Genomic DNA, 22,917 nt, shown 5'->3' with positions numbered 1-22,917 from the left:
TGAACCTATGTAGTGAATTCCAGGTCAGCCTGGACTGAACTAGAGCAAGACTCTATCTTAAAATAAAACAAAACAAACAAAAAAATAACTTAATTAGGTGCTTGGTTTATGTATGTTTCTGTTTTTGGTCTCTCTGGCTTCCTTAATGTATTAAGGCAATGTTGATGTTTTTTTAAAAATTTATTTATTTATTTATTAAATTTTAAAATTTTTATTAACATTTTTCATGATTATAAAAAAATATCCCATGGTAATTCCCTCCCTCCCCACCCCCACACTTTCCCCTTTGAAATTCCATTCTCCATCATATTACCTCCCCATTACAATCCTTGTACTTACATATATACACTATCAACCTATTAAGTATCCTCCTCCCTTCCTTTCTCTTCCCTTTATGTCTCCTTTTTAACCTACTGGCCTCTGCTACCAAGTATTTTCCTTCTCACGCAGAAGCCCAATCATCTGATCCACATATGAGGGAGAACATGTGGCACTTGGCGTTCTGGGCCTGGGTTACCTCACTTAGTATAATCCTTTCCAGGTCCATCCATTTTTCTGCAAATTTCATAACTTCGTTTTTCTTTACTGCTGAGTAGAACTCCATTGTATAAATGTGCCACATCTTTATTATCCACTCATCAGTTGAGGGACATCTAGGCTGGTTCCATTTCCCAGCTATTATAAATTGAGCAGCAATAAACATGGTTGAGCATGTACTTCTAAGGAAATGAGATGAGTCCTTTGGATATATGCCTAGGAGTGCTATAGCTGGGTCATATGGTAGATCAATCTCTAGCTGTTTTAGGAACCTCCACACTGATTTCCACAATGGCTGGACCAGATTGTATTCCCACCAGCAGTGTAGAAGGGTTCCTCTTTTTCCACATCCCCGCCAACATTTATGATCATTTGTTTTCATGATGATGGCCAATCTGACAGGAGTGAGATGGAATCTCAATGTAGTTTTAATCTGCATTTCCCTGATGACTAGTGACGTAGAACATTTTTTTAGATACTTATATGCCATTCGTATTTCTTCCTTTGAGAACTCTCTATTTAGCTCCATAGCCCATTTTTTGATTGGCTTGTTTGATTCCTTATTATTTAACTTTTTGAGTTCTTTGTATATCCTAGATATTAATCCTCTATCAGATACATAGCTGGCGAAGATTTTTTTTCCATTCTGTAGGTTGCCTCTTTGCTTTTTTCACTGTGTCCTTTGCAGTGCAAAATCTTTGCAATTTCATGAGGTCCCAGTGATTAATCTGTGGTTTTATTGCCTGTGTATTCAGAAAGTCTTTGCCAAGACCAATATGTTGAAGGGTTTCCCCTACTTTTTCCTCTAGCAGTTTCAGAGTTTCAGGTCTGATGTTAAGGTCTTTAATCCATTTGGACTTAATTCTTGTGCATGGCGAGAGAGAAGAATCTATTTTCATCCTTCTGCAGATATATATCCAGTTTTCAAAACACCATTTGCTGAAGAGGCTGTCTCTTCTCCAATGAGTATTTTTGGTATTTTTATCGACTATCAGGTGGCTATAGCTACTTGGGCTTACATCTGGGTCCTCTATTCTGTTCCACTGATCCACATGTCTGTTTTTGTGCCAGTACCATGCTGTTTTTGTTACTATGGCTCTGTAGTATAGGTTAAAATCAGGTATGGTGATACCACCAGCCTCTTTTTTGTTGCTCAGTATTATTTTAGATATTCGAGTTTTTTTGTGATTCCAAATGAATTTTTGGATTGTTTTTTCTATTTCCATGAAGAAAGCCTTTGGAATTTTGATAGGGATTGCATTAAATGTGTAGATTGCTTTAGGTAATATTGCCATTTTTACAATATTGATTCTTCCAATCCAGGAACAAGGGATGTTTCTCCACTTTATAGTGTCTTCTGCAATTTCTCGTATGAGTGTTTTAAAGTTCTCATTGTAGAGATTCTTTACTTCCTTGGTTAGGTTTATTCCAAGGTACTTTATTTTTTTTTGATGCATTTGTGAATGGGAGTGATTCTCTGATTTCATCCTCTGTGTGTTTGTTGTTAGCATATATGAAGGCTACTGATTTCTGTGTATTTATTTTGTATCCTGCTACATTGCTGTAGGTTTTGATCAGCTCTAACAGTTTGCTAGTAGAGTCTTTAGGGTCCTTTATGTATAGAATCATGTCATCTGCAAATAATAACTTGATCTCTTCCTTTCTAATTTGTATCCCTTTTATGTGTGTCTCTTGCCTTATTGCTATGGCTAAGACTTCTAAAACTATATTATTTATATTTATATTATATTATTTTATATTTATATTTGATCTGTGTTTTATAAATCTTTTTTTTTTTTTTTTTTTGATTTGTTGAGGTGGGGTTTCACTCTGGCCCAGGCTAACCTGGACTTCACTGGGTAGTCTCAGAGTGGCCTCCAACCCCAGCAATCCTCCTCCCTCTGTCTCTTGAGTGCTGGGATTAAAGGCGTGCATCACCATGCCAGGTTTTTCTTACCAATTTATAGAAGTTCTTTGTGTATTCAGTGTACATGAGTTTTGTTTGTATGGTGTTGCAGTCAGGTTCACATTGCTGGCAGAAATCACCCAACCAAGAGCAGCTTTTGGGAAAAAATAATTTATTTTGGCTTCCAGACTTGAGGGGAAGCTCCACAATGGCCGGGAAAACAATGGCATGTGCAGAGGGTGGACATTACCCCCTGGCCAACATAAGGTGAACAATAGCAACGGGAGAGTGTGCCAAACACTGGCAAGGGGACACTGGCTATAACACCCACAAACCCACCCCCAACAATACACTGCCTCCAGGAGGTGTTAATTCCCACATCTCCATCAGCTGGGAACCTAGCAGTCAGAACACCTGAGTTTATGGGGGACACCTGGCTCAAACCACCACATACACATTGTAAAGAGCTTTTCCACTCTGCATTGTTGCTCTTGGGTGGAGCTCAGCTCCTCCTTTCAGTGTAGAGAAACACCGAGGCTTCCACGGGGCTTTGTGCTTGTTTAAGTTGGTGTGGGAACAAGAGCTCTCATCACGTGAGTGTGCTCACGTCCAGTGGAGCTTGCTTTGCTGACAACCTGTTTTCCTTTGCTTGCAGCGGTGGATTTCTTCAATCAGATCAACATGCTGTATGGGACCATCACGGACTTCTGCACAGAGGACAGCTGTCCCGTGATGTCAGCTGGACCCAAGTAAGACTGCTGGAGCTTTCTTTGCTCATGGCTGGGATGACATACCTGGCCAGAAGCAGCTTGTGGCAGGGGAGGGTGTAACTCGGTTCCAGTTCCAGAGGGTAGGGCCCATCGTGGCGGGGAAAGCCTGACAGGCCAAAGCAGGAAGCTGCCTTTGCTCCCGTCCCACAGCCAGGGAGCAGAGGAGAACAGCCGGCTGGACTGGAAACCTCAAGGCCACTCCAGTGACACACTTCCTCCAGCAAGGTCCACCTACCAAAGGTTCCACAACCTTCCCAAACAGTGCCACTGAGCTGGGAATCATGCTCAGACGTGTGAGCTTAGGGGGGCCCTTTCACATTCTAACCACCATCCCTAGTTAGTGGTCAGTCCTTTTTACTGTGTCCTGGTTCTTAGGCGAGAAGGAAGTGTCTGAGCAGATACCTCTTGACTTAACAATTCATTCAGTGACCCGCCAGCCCACCTTACTTACTCGGCTGTTTTATGTTCCTGTCTTACTATCTTTCATCCTGCTTTTTTTGTTAGTTTTTCCTTTAAAATTATTTATTTATGGGGGGCACACCAGGGCCTGTAGCCACTGCAAACTAACTCCAGACACATGTGCCACCTTGTGCATCTGGCTTATGTGGGTTTTGGGGAGTTGAACCTGGATTCTTAGGCTTTGCCTGCAAGTGCCTTAACCACTGAGCCATCTTTCCAGCCCAGTTTTTGAGGTACGGTCTCACTCTAGTCCAGACTAACTGTAGTCTCAGGCTGGCCTCCAACTTAACGGCGATCCTCCTACCTCTGCCTCCCCGTACTGGGATAAAAGGCGTGCACCACCATGCCCAGCTTTTTCCTCTTTATGTATCTTTCCCTGCCTACTGAACTGGATTACTGGAAGCCCCTTGCTTTTTGCTGCATTGCTTCTCATAACTTGATTATTCTGTTTTTTTATTGGATATTTTTCTTCTTTTCCATTTTTTTCTCTTCATCTTTCGTTTTCCAAATTCCTAACCCATGTTCAAGGTTCATGTTGAATGTTTCTTTCTCCATGAAGGTCGCAATCTTTTATCTACCTTTTTATTTTATAATAATTATATTTTTTTGTTATATTATGTTTATATTCTTAGACTTTTCCCCCCTTTTGGTGGTGCTGGGAAACAAACCCAGGGCCTTTACATATTACCACCCAAGTTCTGTACTGCTGAGTTACATCCCTGCCTGTACATGCCTTATTTAACTTGTTAAACTTGTTCTACCTCGAAAAACCAAAAAAAAAAAAAAAAAGTTAATTGGACTAGTGCATTTTTGAAACTGACTCTGCTGATACTGCACGCACGCACACACACACATGTGTGTGTATGTGTATATACACATATATACATACATATATCAGTCAGGGGGGCGGACTTAGTTCTTAAGTTGCCATTTGTACTTGTTTATTCAAAAGTTCTTTTCCACTAGATTGTCTTCAGAGCAGGGGCGGTGTTCTACTCTCCTATGTTCTTGACATTGTTGTTCTCACAGGATGGGTCCACATCAAATGTTTACTAAATCACTTGGGAGGCAGAGGTAGAAGGATCATCATGAGTTCAAGGCCACCCTGAGACTACATAGTGAATTCCTGGAGAGCCTAGGCTAGAACAAAACCCTACCTTGAAAAACTTAAAAAAAAAAGATAGTAGTATGTAATTACACATATAATTGAGTTGCTAATTTTCATAAGTCACATTAGACAAACATACTCATCCTGAATCATCGTCTTTTCCATTCATTTGGTTTGAATTGTCCATACCATCCTTTATCTTTAATGCCACATTTAAGGACCCAAGTTAAAAAGAATTGCATCGCATAGAGATTTCAAAATATTAATTAAGGAGGAAAAACCATTCATAAATTTTAGACAGCCATCCTAGAAAAGGAAAGTAAGCTAGTTTTTCTCCCGTAGCAACATACGCTTCTGATCTGTGTGAGAGAAAGTTGCTTAAGAAATTCAGGTGTGAGGAGAACATCTAAACACAAAAAGTGAGTTTGGTGTGGTCTGCTTAGTTTGGATGGTGATACATACAAAACAGGTCACTGGTGATTTAACAGTGTACCTCCTTTGGAGAGCAGCTTGTTAAAACATGCCCACGTGTATGTTCAGAATACACATGCATCTGTAATGTGAAGATGTGCCAGGGGTATACTGACATGCTGTGTTTTTATCTTCCCGTTACAGATATGAGTATCACTGGGCAGATGGAACAAACATTAAGAAACCCATCAAGTGCTCTGCGCCGAAGTATATTGATTACCTGATGACATGGGTTCAAGACCAGTTAGACGATGAGACACTGTTTCCATCAAAAATTGGTAGTTATTTTATGTAATTGGGGTCTGTCACAGTTTATCTAATTAGAGCTTAACTCTCTTCCCACATTGTCCTTTTGGAAAAGTTCTGTGTTGATTGCTATGTGTGTTAGCACTTCACAAGAAGAGTCATAAGTGTGTTTACTTAGTCATAAATGAGCATGTTATCTTGTGTAAGTTGATTTTTCCCTCCTTAAACTTAGTGTTCTTAAATATATTTTAGTTGAAAGGCTAGGGTTATATTTTTACTTTTTTAAAAAAATATTCTTATTTGAGAAAGAGAGAGGAGGAAGAAAGAATGGACATGCCAGGGCTTCCAGCCACTACAGATGGACTCCAGATGTGTGCGCTGCCTTGTGCATCTGGCTTATGTGGGTCCTAGGGAATCAAACTAAGGTTCTTTGGCTTTGCAGGCAAGCACCGTAACTGTTAAGCCATGTCTCTGGCCCTATTTTTTTTTGTTTTTTTAAGGCAGGGTCTTGTTCTAGCCCAGGCTGATCTGGAATTAATCTGTAGCCTGGCCTTGAACTCACAGCAATCTTCCTGCCTCAGTCTCCCAACCGCTGGGCTTATGGATGTGAGTCACCATATCTGGTATAAATTTTGAAATTACACTATATGAGGACACAAAGGTGTTGGCTTAATATTGTATTTTCAAAGGTAGAACTTTCAAGTGGAAATTGTTCACATTGGACAGTTCATATATTTTTCCTTCTTTAAAAATGTATTTTTATTTATTTGTTAGAGAGGGCGAACGGGTGTGCCAGGGCCTCCAGCCACTGCAAAGGAACCTGCATCCTTAGGCTTCATAGGCAAGCACCTTAACTTCTAAGCCCTCTCTCCAGCCCCTATTTTTACTTTCTGAAGGTTTTGTTGACTGTTTTTTTTTTTTTTTTTTTTTTTTTTTGAGGTAGCATCTCACTCTAGCTCAGGCTGACCTGGAGTTCACTATGTAGTCTCAGGGTGGCCTTGAACTCTCTGGCTTTACTTTTTGAAGTTTTTTTACAATGATGTTCTGAAAAGATAAAAAATTACTCTTACAGTATGATGAAAACATCTTTTTTGGTTACATGTTTTACTTTGGGTACCAGGAAGAAGGATGTGGAGAAGATGCTGGGCAATGGCATCCACTTGGTCTTTTCTTACATTTTATATATATGTATACATATTCATTATAAGTCTGTTTTGATTCAGTTCAGATATTTGCAAGATGGCTAGGAGTCATACTCAGGGGTGGAGTACAGTATGAGTTCAGCCCTCCAGTGCCACAAAACAAGCAGACATCCACAAAAACCTGAAGCATGACTGAGTCTAGGGTGCGACTGAGGCAGAGCACTTGCTTAGCATGCATGAGGCCCTGGGTTGGTTGGCTCCTAGCACCGAGGGGGAGGGGTGCAGGAGAGAAAGTGTGCAAGAGTCTTAACGGTAGTCCTTTAACATTTGACCACCTTTCCACTTCTGCATGCACTGTTTCCTCAGCCATCTGAGAGTCAGTTGTGTATTTGGTGCCCTCCTGAGAGATTTTGTACACGCCTACTTACAGAATCACAGTGTAACTATTAAAAGTAGGAGCAAAAGAGAGTTGTTTTCCCTACTCTCCCCATCCCCCCTCCCAAGGTAGGGTCCTGCTCTCTACAGACTGACCTGAAATTAGTTTCAGGCTGACTTCGAACTCACAGTGATCCTCCTACCTCTGCCCCTCAAGTGCTGGGATTAAAGGTGTGTGCCGCCATGCCTGGCCATTTTTAATTTCTCATGAAGTAGATCGCTCAGGGTCTTTTCACTGTGGTCTGTCCCGTGTGCTTGTGGCTTATGGTGTTTGATGAGCAGTTGTCAGAGTGGTACTCCAGTGCTGGTGCCTAGATGCCGAGTCAGTCTGTCATTTAGCAAGCTTAACACAGAAAACAAGATTTTCTATTTTTTACAAATCACATTTACAGCTGGAGAGATGGCTTAGCATTTAAGCGCTTGCCTGTGAAGCCTAAGGACCCCGGTTCAAGGCTTGATTTCCCAGGACCCACGTTAGCCAGATGCACAAGGGGGTGCATGCATCCGGAATTCGTTTGCAGTGGCTGGAGGCCCTGGCGTACCCATTCTCTCTCTCTCTCTGCCTTTCTCTCTCTGTCACTCTCAAATAAAATAAATAAAAACAAAAATAAAAATTATGTTTATTTATTTTTTTATTTTATTTGCATGTTTGTGCTCCGAGGTCCAGTTGCTGCTGCAAACAAAACACTAGACACCTGGTGCCGCTTTTTGCATCTGTCCTATGTAGGTGGCTTGGGAATTGACACTGGGCCAGCAAGCTTTGCAAGCAAGTGCCTTAATTGCTGAGTCATCTTCCAGCTCAAAGAGTTTGTACTGTGTGTGTGCGTGTATGTATGGAATGTACATGTGTGTGCACATGCCCGTGCCTGTTCAGCTAGGTGTCCTCCTTCGTTCTTCTTCTGTGATATTTTCTTGAAGCAGTATTTCTCACTGCACCTAGCTGTGCCATTAGCTGGCTGGCCAGCAGCCCCAGAGATTCTCCAGTCTCTGCCTACTCTCCCCGCAACTCCAAGGGCTGGCGTTACAGGCATGTGTGCCCAGGCTGGCTTTCTGTGTGGGTGCTGGGACTCAAGCTCAGCTCGAATAGCTTTTGCCCATTAAGCTACTTCTCCAGCCTCAGGATTTTGTATTTCTTAAAAATTTTTTTATTGTATATATTTAAGATATATCATGTGACATTAGGAGATACTCATAATAAAAGTGTTTATAGAAAAACAGATTAACATATCCATCATGTTACTAGTTGCCCATCTTCCTACCATTATAAGAGCAGCTATAATCATCCATTTAATAAAGAATCTTCTCTCCTACAAAGGCGTGTTTTTGGTTCTCTGTCCTTGAACACGTAAGAATTGGAGGCTAAGAAATGTGGATATGGAGAAATCTGTGGTCAGCATGTTACTTGCAGGCTCGGGATCAACCATTCCACACAGAATCTCAGTGTGATGCCATTGTTTATACATTTTACATGGATTTTAAGACTTAATTATCCTGAATTTCTTCTACTATGTATTTTTTTTGGGGTGGGGTTTCGAGGTAGGGTCTCACTCTATCCCATGCTGACCTGGAATTCACTATGTAGTCTCAGGGTGGCCTCGAACTCACAGTTATCCTCCTACCCCTGCCTCCCGAGTGCTGGGATTAAAGGGTGTGCCACCACGCCCAGCCTCTGTGTGTGTGTATTTATTTATTTATTTATTTATTTTTATTTATTTATTTGAGAGCGACAGACACAGAGAGAAAGACAGATAGAGGGAGAGAGAGAGAATGGGCGCGCCAGGGCTTCCAGCCTCTGCAAACGAACTCCAGACGCGTGCGCCCCCTTGTGCATCTGGCTAACGTGGGACCTGGGGAACCGAGCCTCGAACCGGGGTCCTTAGGCTTCACAGGCAAGCGCTTAACCGCTACGCCATCTCTCCAGCCCTCTGTGTGTATTTTTGACCTGTATCTCATATCCTACCTTCCTACTGCAGTTTTATTCTTTTTTTTTTTTTTTAGTTTTATTCTCTCTCATTGTATATTTAATCTTTCCTCCCCCAGAGCAAATGAGATAAAAAAATATGTTTTGGTGTGTTTGATATATATTTAGTGTAATGTCCTCCCAAGTACAGGGGGGAGGTCTTGCTATATATTTCAGGCTGGCTTTAAATTCATGACATCCCCTTCTCACCCTCCCAAGTCCTTAGAGATTATTGGTATGTTCTACCGTGTCCTGGTCAGAGTTTCCTCATTATTAAGGATAAATATTACCATGCATGTGTGTGCTTCTAATAGTTCCTTTGTCCTTTCCCTCATTGATGTTGTCGTCGAGTTGATCGTTTCCCTAACTTGGCTCTGAAGGGTGCTGGAATGAACGTGGCAGTGCGTATATTTCTTTGTGAATGTTTATGTGCACATGTTCTGGTGGGTATACACATGTGTGAGTGTGGAGACCAGAGATTGACATTAGGTGTCCCTTTCTATTGTTCTCCTTAATTTTGGAGGTAGGTCCCTTACTGATCTGGCTGAGCTAGCTAGCCAGCAAGCCCCAGGAGGTCCCTGTCTCCCCAGCACTGGCGGCTCTCCTACCTCAGCCTCCTAAGTGCTGGGGTTGAAGGCGTGCACCACCACACCTGGCATCCAGCCCTAGTTTCTTTTTCTTTTTCTTTTCTAGCCCTCATTTCTTTTTGGTACAACTCACAAGTGGATTGCTGGGTCATCTGATAATTCTGTTTTTAATTTAATTTCAGGAACCTCCACAATATTTTCCTTAGTGGCCGTATTAGTGTACATGCCCAGTAGTGTGTAAGGCTCCCTTTTGTCCAGTGATGTCCCAGGGCTATAATTCACAAAATAAGAAGCCTAGTTGAACATACACTGCAGCTCATTTTAGGACCAATACAGACCTAAAGTAGCAATGAAATACTTTGTTGAGAAAAAGGTATGATCCATTCAGAAGCCTTGTAAACAGAACTGAATGTGGCTACTGCAGCTGTTTCTGTTCAGCACGGTTGTGCTGAGGCTTGCTGTTAACAAATCTGAGAGCCCGTGGCGCTGCTCTGCCGCTGCAGCTTGCTTTGCTTGGTAGAAGGGTAGTGTGTCTAGCAGCGTCGTGAACTGTAAAGAGGACGGGTTCTTAGTCACAGAAGCTCCGGAGTCTGTTTTCATCCATGATGTATTGAGATCTTGGGAAAAGCACATAGAGCAGTGACTCATGAGCATCAAGTGCATCTCCTGATCAGTACGTAGACACTTGCTGACAAGGTCTTGCTGTTTTGTGCTCATGTCTCAGAGAAGAGACCGTTGTCTATCTCTTTACTAGGTGTCCCATTTCCGAAGAATTTCATGTCAGTGGCAAAAACGATCCTCAAACGACTCTTCAGGGTTTACGCTCACATTTACCACCAGCACTTTGACCCTGTGATCCAGCTTCAGGAGGAGGCTCATCTCAATACATCTTTCAAGCACTTTATTTTTTTTGTCCAGGTAAGTTGAATCAGGTCTTCACTGCTTGGTGTGTGTGTGTTCAGAGCTCTGTGCTGAGAGGACAGTGCACACACTACACCGTCAGGAGATCTGTCTCGTAGTCGGCATCCTGGTCCACACTGATTTTTTTTTCCCCGAGGTAGGGTCTCTCTCTAGCCCAGACTGATCTGGAACTCACTGTGTAGTCCCAGGCTGGGTATGCACATGTGGGGATTTCTAGCTAGCTAGTCCAGCCAGATCAGTGAGCAATGAGTTCAGTGAGAGACCCTGCCTCCAAAATTAAGGTGGAGAACAATAGAAAGGGATACCTAATGTCACAGCAATCCTCCTGCCTCTGCCTCCCAAGCACTGGGATTAAAGGCATGCAGCCACCACCCCCGGCTACACTTTATATTTTTTGGGGGAAAAAAACACAACTCATTTACTTATATGTATGTGTATGTAAGAGAGAGTGAACCAGTGCCTCTTTCTATTGTAAATAAATTCCAGACGATGTGCCAGTTTGTACATCTGGCTTTACGTGGGTATTGGGGAATCGAACCTGGGCTGGCAGACTTTGTAAGCAAGTAGCTTTAACCACTGAGCAATCTCTGCAGCCCTGTCTTACACTTTCCATGCTGGCCTTTTGTTTCTGATCTAACTAGTTTCCTAGTTGATGCTAGTCACGGGATGTGTGTTTTCCAGAGGTTTATTAGTCTCAGATTTGACCTGCTCATTGACCTCTTCTGTTTTGTCCTCAAAGATTGGCCTTAAAATGCACATTCGGAGCCAGGGTCACCCATGCCCATAATCCCAGTACTGTGCAGACAGAAGCAGGAGAATTGGGAGCTCAGAGCTAGCCTGGGCTACCTATCAATAAATATCCTGTGTCAGGCAGAACAGAGTGACTGTGAGCAGTGACAAGACTCTTACCTAGTCCTCTTGTTAGAGACTTGTAAGCAGAAGTGAGAGGAAGACGAGCTAACCAGACTGAGTATGTATGTATGTAGAGGTTGAGAGGGGAAAATGGTAAAAAGAAGCCCAAAAGTTGTAGGTCATTTTTCTTTGCCAGTGTTTTTTTTTTTTTAATTTTAAATTATTTATTTGTTTGCATGTGTGTATGTGTGTGTGTGTGTGTGTGTGTGTGTGTGTGTGTGTGTGTGTATGGGTACACCAGAACCTCTTGCTTCTGCACACAGACACCTTACATGGTGTTTGGAAATTGTAACTGGGCCAGCAAACTTTGTAAGCCATCTTCCTAGCCCCTATATGCCAGTGTTTATAAAAGTCTTCCCTGTCAAGTAAAGAAACGTGTCCATTTTTATTCATATATAGTCCTTACACTGAGGCACAGTCTTATGTCTTAGTTTCACTTATGTAAACACTAGGGACTTAAAACTTGCCAAAACTCAGTTTAAGCAATTATTTTACATCTTAGCTACAGACTCAGTGACAAAGGAAACCTCACTGTCAAGTTTGTGTAGTTCTGTTGTGTGATTGCTGAAGTTCAGGGTTTGTCCCTGTAGAATATATACTCAAGGAACTTCTGAGCCTCCTGACTCTGCCTCCCAAGTGCTGGGATTACTGGCATGTGTACCATTATACCTGGTTTATGTGGTCCTGGGGATCAAACTCAGAGCCTTATACATTCCAGGCAGACACCAGATAAGCTACATCCCTAGGCCTATTCCCTAATTTTTTTTTTTTTTTTTTTGAGGCAACAGGCTGGCCTTTTTCTTTATGTGAGAGAATAAGAGAGAGAGAGAGAGGAGGTGGGGATTGGCATGCCAGGGCCTCTAGTCACTGCAATTGAACTCCAGATGCTTGTGCCACCTAGTGTGCGCATGTGACCTTGTGTGCTTTTGTCACTGTATGTCTGGCTTATGTGGGACCTGGAGAGTTGAACATGAGTCCTTAGGCTTCACAGGCAAGCGCCTTAACCACTAAGCCATCTCTCCAGCCCTTATTTTTTTTTGTTTCTTTTAAAGGTTTCCTTTTTTTAAAATTATTCATTTATTTGAGAGAGGGGGAGGGACAGAAAGATGCAGATAAGAGAGGGCCTCTAGCCATTGCAAACAAATTCCAGATGTATGTGCCACCTGTGCATCTGGCTTACATGGGTCCTGGGTAATTGAACCTGGGTCCTTTGGCTTTGCAGGCAAGTGTCTTACCCACTAAGCCATCTCTCCAACTGGTATCCCCTAATCTTAAGGTACACTGATTTTCCTATGTCTTAGCAGATGGAATCAATATATAAAATTTTAAGTTATCCTACTGGGATCACCCTTTATTTATTTTTTTTATATATAATTTTATTTATTTATTTATTTGAGAGTGACAGACACAGAGAGAAAGACAGATAGAGGGAGAGAGAGAATGGGCGCGCCAGGGCTTCCAGCCTCTGCAAACGAACTCCAGACGCGTGCGCCCCCTTGTGCATCTGGCTAACGTGGGACCTGGGGAACCGAGCCTCGAACCGGGGTCCTTAGGCTTTACAGGCAAGCGCTTAACCGCTAAGCCATCTCTCCAGCCCTGGGATCACCCTTTAATAGTCACCTACAGACTCTTACCCTGGCCCCACGGAGTATGGAATCCACAGGACCAACAGTCACGGGGCCAGGGCAGGCTGGCTGCTAATGCTTCTTCAGAGTCGTCTTTTTCTTTTCCAAAACATGGTTTCTCTGTAGCCCAGTCTTGCCTTGTAGTAGCACAAGTTCCCCCCCCCCAAACCATTACTGAGGACTAAGTGTGGTAACGGCAGTATGCAACACCTGCACACGGTGGCATTCAACAGTCGGCAGCTGCTGCTTCCTGACAAGAGGTGCCACTAGACATGGTCCACCTAGTAAGAATCAAAAACTCCAGCCTGTTAGTGGGCAGTTGGTTACAAAGTCAGATGCCTGCAGATCATCGTGAGTTGTCACATAAGAATAACTTGAATCCACATTAAACTAAAAACCTGCAGAGAGCACACGAGGGCCATGAGCTTCATTGGTACATCTTTCTTTATAGTCTTATGAAGGGTCTGGAAAGTAAGGTCTCTCACATGTCTGGCATGCACTGTATCCCTGAGATGCACTCCTAGGCCCCAATATGTGCTTTTTCAGGGGTTCAGTCCTCATCATAAAAGGGGGAAGGGCAGGAGGGGGGGAGATGGCTCAGCCACTCAAGGTATTTGCTTGTAATTTCTGCCATCTCAGGTTCAATCCCCAGTACCCATGTGAAGGTAGATGTGGTCCCGATTCATTCTTTTGTTCATTTTATCTCTCTGTGTTTGAAAATAAATACTAAAAATGGGAGAAAAGAGAATAAAAAGCTCCACCCTTGTCATTCTGATTTCACTTTTGAAAAGATAGATTTCTGCTGGTTAATCCCAGCACCTGGAGTCAGATGTAGAAGGATAACTGAATGTGAGGCCAGCCTGGAACTGCATAATGAGTTCCAGGTCAACCTGAGCTAGAATGAGACGCTTAGCTCAAAAAAACAAACAAACAAAAATATCAGGAGAGGTTAACTGATTTGCCTACGATAGTGAATTGGGGGTGGGGGAAGAAACCCTCAGGTCTGTTCTTACTGACTTTTAAAGCGAATTCCTAATCAGTGTCAGAGGTGGTCTGCTGTGGAGTGAGATGCAGACGATAGGTTTGGCTGTTTTTCTGCTTGTCTGTGTGCAGGAGTTCAACCTTATTGACAGACGAGAGCTGGCGCCCCTACAAGAACTGATTGAGAAACTCACGTCCAAGGACAGATAAGAGTGTGCGGAGCTGGGCAGCTGTCTCCTGGTGGAGCTGTGTGGAGTGTACTTGGGGTTGTGTTCTGTTTTGTTTTTATCTGGATTGTTTCTTTCTTAGGTCTGGGGGCTGGTTGGGTTTCTGCTTATCTATTCTGAGTTCATAAAACCATGTCCTGTTGTGAGAGGAAGCCAACCAAGAACCATTCTCTACATTTGAAAGGGGTAAATTCTATCTTAGTGATATACAGTAATTTTTAAAAAATTAACCTTACTTAAGGACTTTTTGTAATATTGTGCTAGAAACAAAAATGCCTACTGAATGAAATGCTGATGGATTGGGTTCTGTGTTGTGTAAACCATGGTGCATTGTGAAGTCCATAAAAGATTTCTATGTTGGAGCACTCTGCCAGCCTCACTTCCAAAGTGCAGGCACAAACATAGGATTGAACAGAACTCAAAATGATGCTAGGATTACTGCCCACTTGTGCACGCTGTAAAATAGTCTGTCATCAAAGCCATAGTTTACCCAAATTGGTGATCTCCAGCTTTTACTACATTAAAGACACATAATTAGTAAAGGTGTGCATGTAGGACATAACTATAAAACAAGAAAAAAATGATTTCTTAGTTATTTTTGATATGGACTCACATACTTGTTCAACAGATGTTTAAAGTTCTACAAGCAGGCCTTTCTCCATCTCTTAATATCTGTGATATTGAAACTCGGGGAGGTTGAAATGTAAGCTACTGCGTTTTGGCTCCTTTCCACATGTTGACCTTCGCACTGTTTGTGTAATCCTTCAGGTTATGTATGGGATTGCCATCCTCAGAGGTGATGCTAAACTGTGAGGTTTCCTAGCAATTGCCAAGTAAGCCATAAGCCTGTGGAATCCCCTTTTACTTCAGAGGAGAAGGGAAGGAGGGCAGGTTGGGGTGGGTGCTGTGAGCGTAGGGAATAGATTGATTATAGGGAGTCAAGTTCTGGAAAAATCTTTTTAAAACCCTGGAATTAGAATGGCATGTAGATTTTAAATCAATTACTTATAAACAGAGTCTTAAAGACTTAATTTTAGGAATCAACTTCCATGAGAAGTTAAAATATATATTACTAATTTTGGGAACAGACATTACACATGGAATTTACAAAGGGTTAGGGATTCATCACTTTTTAGCATTTCCATTCAGTGAATGGAGCTGGTACTTGCCTATCATTTTAAATGATAACTACCTTCATGGTTGGCCCAGTGTGAAGCATTGTGACTTCCTCTTTTTTCCACTGTGAAGTCTTTCTCTTTGAAGTGGTGTATAATGAAAATTCTACTTCGTTAGTGACTTGGAAATGTTATTTGACATGATTTTCTAATGAATTATTGTCAGGAACAAGTTCAGGAACTTAGATTTTTGAGTAAGTATCTAGTTTTTTCATGTCAGTTTTGTTCTTTAGATACATGCTTTTCAGACTTCTAGTTGTAGTTTTGTCAGTTCTGATTAATCTGCTGTCCTCAATTAGAAATGCATACCCTTCTATTAGAAACCTAGGCCTTTTCCGTAGTAGAATAGAGATGTTTGCTCTGAAATTACACAGACTGCAAATGCTTAGTGGGAAAGAATCTAAAATGAAGTCAGTTTGGTTTTGTCCTTAATAGGTAGGACAGTGTAATTATAATTAAGATCATGGGGAGCTGCCTCCCCCCCCTTCATTTCTAGCAGGTACTCAAGTACCAATTATAAAAGCAACAGGAGAGCCTGTTAATGGCAAACATATTAGACAATTGTTTGTTACATGCTTATTCATAAACTATAGAGAGACCTAACTAATTTTCTTAGAACACATCTTTTAGTGTCAAAGTAGGTAGTAACAACCATCATGGGTTGATTTGGGAATAAAATCTGACATTGTGACTTACATGGTTACTCAAATGATCTCTGCCCTACATAGATGTCCTGTCAACCTGGTGACCAAGGGTTCCAATAGCAATGTGTAGAGAGGACAGTGAAAGTGTGTTTGTTCGTTTAAGCCTTAAGTGCACTGTAAAAGTGGAAAGCTATTTCAGTAAATCAGTGCTTGGTAGTTGGGCTTATTGTCCCAGTATATTAGATAGGAGTTTGCTCTCAGTGGGCCAGAATCTTGAAGTGCCATTTTTCCAAGTGTTCCATTTAATGAGTTTAGGAGAAATGAAGAGAGACGTGTGTGACATGAAGAAGAACAGCCACTCTCCCAGGGAGAGGCCTGGCATTGGACATGGCGTTAGATGACCACAGCCAAGGAAACACACAGGAGAAAGATGCGGCTCAATAAACACTTGCTTTCACTTGGTTGGTTTGGACCCCATGACAGTAAGATTGAAGCTTGAATTTACAGAAGAGCTTGTTTATAAATGTCTGTCTGTCTTTCCTGATCTTTTAAAAATTCTGACTCATTACCAAGCTAATTATTTTCCTTTGATGTTTATATAGAGCTATAAAATAGATGGTGTTCTCCCTCATTCTTTGTTAGGAGCATCCCATCAAATATCACGTAGTAAGTTACCATAGACTTGTCACTCACAGTGCTTTGGTTAAATGTTGATAAGCCAAAGCAGGTTTTAGGAGTTAAGGGACAGAGACTGACTAGCATCGTGAAGAGAAGCTAACAGAAAGTGAGGTATTTTCCGTTAGCAATGGCCGTTGCTGGTTTTCACTGGCTGACTTGATTCACTTCCCACAGCAATGCGCCTTATACTGCCCTGGAACAGTAGGTGTGCATTAGTTGGCTGGTGGCCTTGAAAGTCACTTTGCCTTAAGATGAAAGATTTTACTGTCTCTTGTCTTCTTTTTGTTAGTCATTGTAAATTCCGAATGGTAGCATCACTATATTTGGGGGCAGAATGCGTGTCTGGAGTGTATTTCAGGCTGAGTTACTGCCTGGATGGCCAGGATGGATGGAGCACTACAATCCCTCGCCCCAAAGCAGGAATGTGGACATTTATACTTTACATATATAATCATCAGTTTCCATTTTTGTGTGTGTTAATATTTTCCTTGCTATGGGAAAATAGCAAAATGACAGATTTCTTTTCTACCTTTGTCTACACCCTCTCTGAGAGAGGTTTTGATAACCACTAAAATAGTAGAATATGTGAGATACAAATACTGAGTTGTAGAACTTTTTAAAAAATAAGTATGTCACACCATAACATCCCAATGAGAGTTGGTCTTCAAACGAGCTCCCTTGGGAGCAATACTTACTTCAGCAATGCTGCAAAATTATGTTTCTAGACGTTTTCATAGATGCCATGATAAGTGGCTAGGGACTATGCAAGAAAATCAGTTTCATCGTTTTAATTGCACAGAAGCTATTTTAACAACTTAGTGTGACCCACCTTAACCACTAAACAAAGTCCAGTCACTTGACAGTTCTCTGAGAACAGACTCTGCTTCCCTCCTTTAATAAAGGAGTGCTTTCTTACTGTCACTGCTTTGAAGGGGACACACCATTTGAATGAGTAAGCTTTTATTTTTAAAAAGTTTAGTTTAACTTCCTTATATTTAAAAATCAAGGTCTTCCCCCAGAACTTGTTTCCTATTTTAATTCCTTTTTAAACCATAAACTTTTGACTTTTTGGAGTACTGTAGGATAGCTTTGATTGAAAGTCCAATATAGAAAACTATATCCAATATTTAAAATAGAAGTAGTTTAAGAAAGCAAAGTCTTGTGTTTTGTTTAAAACAGGTTTTCTTTCAAGTGAACCATTTGACTTTAAATTACTGGAGATCGTTGCACACTGAAATTGAAAAAAGTTTTATGTACTAATTATGCCATTTCTAAAATATATGCAATTCTGTAAGTATTTCACATGTAACTTGTAACTTTAAATTGTAACTGCTTTTAGAAAAGAAATGGGACCAAAAGCAAATTTGTAATTTAGGTTGTGATTGTACACTATGAAAATATCTGATTTTGAAACTTACTTGGGACATTAAAGAATATACCAGTTCCTACAGACACAGATCTGTGCTTCAAGGACCACTGCTAATGTAATGTGAATGTCAGAGTTTGATGACATTCACCATAGAAATAAGTTAGCAGTTTGTTGTATGAGATGCTAAATCTCTAGAAGTAAAGCTATCTTAAGATATAGTTGAGAAATTTAGTTACATAACAAAATTATGACTGAAGATGGCTAGCATTTTTAAGGTTTTAGCAACAATTTAGAGAATTCAGTTTGAAGGAAAAGATTGTGCTCTATACCTGCCACTCGTAGCTCCATTTATTTGTATTTTGAGAAGAGAAAAATATACAGACTGAAATACTGAGTGTTAATACAGGTTCTCTCCCTTCTTCTGTGCATATACTATTACACAATAGAAAACTTTGGATTAAAGTTCTCATACATAAATAGTAAAACCACTGGCTTTTTCCAGAGTTTTCTTTTATTTTCCTACTCTTCATCTGTGTCTGTCTGTCTGTCTCTCTCTCACACACACAGTGGGTTGATTTTTGCTGATGTTCATTGTTAGTGATTCTGAAGTACTTTTATTAGTATATAGGTTTGGGTTTGTTTTGGTTAACAGCTTTCCTCATGTCACTGAAGCTGCACTATTAGTGATGTAAAGGTAAACCTTATTTATTTCTTTCATATATTATTAATATTAAATTCTTGTAGGTGAATATTTCCTAGAGTTTTGCACACGTTTTCATTTTTATTTTGTTGGTAGTGCAGGTTATAAAATAGATGAGTGCATTTTGATTTGAGATCACTTTTCTCCTTAAACTGCTCTGCAGAAATAAATATTTTTAGGGAAAATAGTTTTTTACAACCACTAAATTGTATTTCTTATTTTTGTATGTGCATAACCAGGGTGGTGGTGATATCACTGATCTTTTAGTGAACACTTTTGTTCTATTTGAAATTTTCTTATACATTTAAGTTATTACTTAAAATTATTGCTAGGCAGTGTCAAGAAATACTGGTTGAAGGAAAAATACAGTAAATATAAGAACAATTAAATAGAGATATCATTTCTGAAGACAAAAAGCAGAGAAGTACTGCCAGTGCCAAGTAATGGGACATGTGGGCAGTGTTGAGATTGTGCAGTTATCTACAGGAATGAATGCCCAGAGACAGTGTCTCCATTAAAGTAGCTGGATGGGGAAGAGTGGTTTAAAATAGGAAATGCAACATGGGTGCTGTATTGTAAATTGTGCCAAGATCATGCAAGTTGTACTGTTTTTGATCAGTTTTGTTTCATCATTATTATTTTCAAGGGGTTACTGAATGTTAGAAAATCTGTAATGTTTTATTTGAAATATGTAAATAATGTATACAGACTTGTATGTGATGGGAAGTATTTAAATTCTAGTTTTTTTTTTTAAGGAAGAAACTGAATGTTTATAAGAAAAAAACTAATAAAGTTATGTTTGGCCATGAGTCTTGACTTGGCATTACTGTTCATTCTTACTATAAGTCTTTCTATAGTGAACACATTCCATGTGATGTTGAAGGTGTAGGGGACATGCTGAACATTGCAAAATTTATCAGGCACAAGGTGGCACATGTATCTGGAGTTTGTTTGCAGTGGCTGGAGGCCCTGATACACCCATTCTTCCTCTATCTACCCCCTCTCTAATAAATAAAATAATCTTAAACATTAAAAAATTGTTAGGCACTATTTTATGTAATGTTCACAACTCTGGAAGTTACTGATTGTCTTAAATATTAGAAAACTTGAAAGTTCAAAAGTCATACATGTCATTGATGGGTTTAAGCTTTGAAAACTCATATGCCTGAGCTGGAAGCCATTGATTTGTCTTTTTTTTTTTTTTTTTTTTATATTTTTGCTGGGCATGGTGGCGCACACCTTTAATTTCAGCACTTGGGAGGCAGAGGTAGGAGGATCGCTGTGAGTTTGAATTCATCCTGAGAATACATAGTGAGTTCTAGGCCAGCCTGGGCTAGTGTGACCCTACCTCAAAAAACTACTATATATATGTATATACATATATATTTGAGGCGGGGGGGGGGAGAAATGTGGATGCCCAGGGCCTCCTGCTACTGCAAACTCCAGACACCTGTGCTACTTTGTGTATCTGGCTGTACGTGGGTATTGGGGAACTGAACCCAGGCCAGCAAGGCGTCCAGGCAAGTGCCTTTAACTGATGAGCCACCTCTCCAGCCTGTCTGTCTGCTTTTATATATACTATTACCATGAGGACACTTAGCAAAATAATGAACTGTTTGTGGAACTTTCCCCGAAGCTGTGATCTGACATTTTGTCTTCATTATATCATTGTTTTCTTCCTAATATTTCATTAAGGAATATTAATAATGTAGAATCATTTACTCTGATACCTAAAGTTCCCAAAGGAAATGTGTATTTTAAGTATTAGCAAATATCTTTGATATTAGGAGCATTGTGTTTACATCTTCAGGTTAGCAGTATTTTGAGAATAGCTGTCTGGTCACTAATGTTATTTGTGGGAAAGACTAGAAGTCACGATACCAGTCTACTGATGTGCATTGCCTGCCTGTGCTAGAGGGGACAAAAGGATTGTAAGAGCCACCTGGTGAGAAGGAGTATCCTGTGGCATTGTTCCTTCCCTGACAGAGACTGGTGTATTGATATCACAGGGAACACCATTGACCCTACTGAGAGGAGGGCCCTCAGTGGATTGGGGAGGAGAGAGAGAGAATGGACATGCCAGGGCCTCCAGCCATTGCAAATAAACTTCAGAAACACGTGCCACTTTGTACATCTGGCTTACCGTTATTCCTCACTCTTGTAGGAAGGCTTCTGTATCCTGTATGGAAGGCAATAAAGGAAGTTGCAAGGGGCAATTTACACCCAAGCTTACGTGAGCCACTTCCCTGAAAGGAAAAAGCTCAGTGGTTGAGTCAGTGAAATTGGGAGAAATGTGTGGAAGTTACTAGTGTCACATTCCATACCTAGCCTTGGGAGGGAGAGCTACATGATGATGGGTGCTGGTTCCTGCTGAGAGGAGAAAGCAGACAATTCCTTTGACTGTCAAAGAGAGGAACGTGACGCAGGTCTCACGGATCATCTTGTAAAGAAACTTGCTGTTAAGAGTAGACATTCCCAGCTGGGCGTGGTGGCGCATGCCTTTAACCTCGGCCCTTGGGAGGCAGAGGTAGGAGGATCGCTGTGAGTTCAAGGTTACCCTGTGACTACGTAGTGAATTCCAGGTCAGCCTGAGCTAGAGTGAGACCTTACCTTGAAGTCCCCCCCCCCCAAAAAAAATAAATCCCCAAATGGGGTTTCCACAAAGACCCACAAAAGCATCAGTACTTCTTGGCTAAGTGACTCTCAGAAAAGATGGACAGCATGCTTGGACTGCAGGTCACTGAGAAATCAAACTGGAAACCTTCCTGCTGACTGTCACAATACTGGAAAGAGCTATGCTGCATGCAAAGAAGTCATCAACGGTGTTAAACAGCAATGGACCCTTGCAAACTAAGATCTGACAGCCAGGCCACATGACTGAATGGGTGCCATAGTGGCATGTCGGTTACAGGGGAAACCCACCCGCTATAATTGGACTGGAGGCCCTCTCCATGGGAGGGAATACATGCCTGGCACAGAAATCCTAGTAAAAAGCCTATGGAGGGGGAGGTCATGAGCTCTGGGAGTGTACCCCTGCTAAGTTTGGCTAAGTGCATGTATGATGCCCACCAAAGTATCTTCTAAGCACTTTTCATACACACACACACACACACACACACACACACACACAAACACACACATACACACACATACATACGCACACAGGTGGTGCTGACATCACGCATGTCAGTAACGTGCCGGGTCAATGACCATGCATGTTAAGCCAGTCAAGCTGCAGAGAAATCTACCTGGCACGGTAATTACACAGCGTAGATGAACATCCAAGTTAGAGAAGGGGGTGGGGATCAGGACAGCGTTTCCTGTGGGTGGTGTGGGGGGCCGACTCTGGGATTTGAGTTGTTTTCGTCTCGTAGGGGTGGCTTGGCACTGGACGGCACGTCAATCAGCGCAGAGGGCTTCCCGGGAAGCTGAGGGCTCTGGCACCGCCCGCACTCTCGCGCCAGGCGGGGACCCGCGCTTCTCCGCCCAGCTCGCCGCGCCCTCTGCTCCCAGTGCGCAGGCGCGGAGCACGGCCCCACGTGACTCGCAATGCCGAAGGCGGAAGAGGTGGAGGGGCTCAGAAGGGCTTCCCGGCGGGAAGGGGCCACGCCATAGGCTCGCCTCACGTCTGCCACGCCCCTCGGCGCACGTCCTTTCCTTCACGGAGCGCGCGTGACCCGATGTGCCGCAAACCGGCCGGTGTCGGAGGCCGCAGAGGACCCGCTCCCGCCCTGACGCGATCAGAAGTGACTGGGGGGAGGGCGGGGCCTCTGTTCCTCACGTGACTCGAGTGACGTCAGGGCCCGCGGGAGATGGGCGGGGCGTAGCCACCTTGCCCATCACGTGACCCGAGTGACATCTGGGACAGGTGGGCGGGGCCGAGTCCGGGCGCCGGGTGGGCGGATCCTACCTGCCAATCACGTGACGCGAGTGACGTCTGGGCCCGCGGGCGGCGGGCGAGGCCGAGGAGGGCGGCCGGGTGGGCGGTCGGTTCCGCAGCCGTCACGTTCGCGCTCGTTTCTCCGTGGGCTCGGGCAAGGCGGGGGAGCCCGAGGGGCCGGGCG

At 42.3% G+C, this 22,917-nt stretch overlaps 1 protein-coding gene and 1 non-coding gene across 2 annotated transcripts in view; both read left to right on the top strand.

The window, feature by feature from the left end:
• The window catches only part of Mob1b (MOB kinase activator 1B), a 49,673-nt gene extending 30,086 nt beyond the window's left edge, over positions 1-19,587 (top strand). Inside the window, exons 3-6 of the mRNA XM_045161651.1 lie at positions 3,099-3,192; positions 5,396-5,529; positions 10,376-10,539; positions 14,193-19,587. Of these exons, the coding sequence (XP_045017586.1) occupies positions 3,099-3,192; positions 5,396-5,529; positions 10,376-10,539; positions 14,193-14,270 (470 nt within the window). The 3' untranslated portion in view covers positions 14,271-19,587. The remainder of the gene's footprint in view (positions 1-3,098; positions 3,193-5,395; positions 5,530-10,375; positions 10,540-14,192) is intronic.
• LOC123453454 lies at positions 8,377-8,507 on the top strand. Its single transcript, XR_006632835.1, has one exon. It is a non-coding gene; the product is annotated as a small nucleolar RNA SNORA38 (small nucleolar RNA).
• Positions 19,588-22,917: the final 3,330 nt, after the last annotated feature.

Source organism: Jaculus jaculus, chromosome 11 (genome assembly GCF_020740685.1).
Source record: "Jaculus jaculus isolate mJacJac1 chromosome 11, mJacJac1.mat.Y.cur, whole genome shotgun sequence".
In the NCBI taxonomy this organism is placed as follows: domain Eukaryota; kingdom Metazoa; phylum Chordata; class Mammalia; order Rodentia; family Dipodidae; genus Jaculus; species Jaculus jaculus.
The sequence above is the reverse complement of the archived record's forward strand: the minus strand, read 5'-3'. Positions and strand labels throughout refer to the sequence as shown.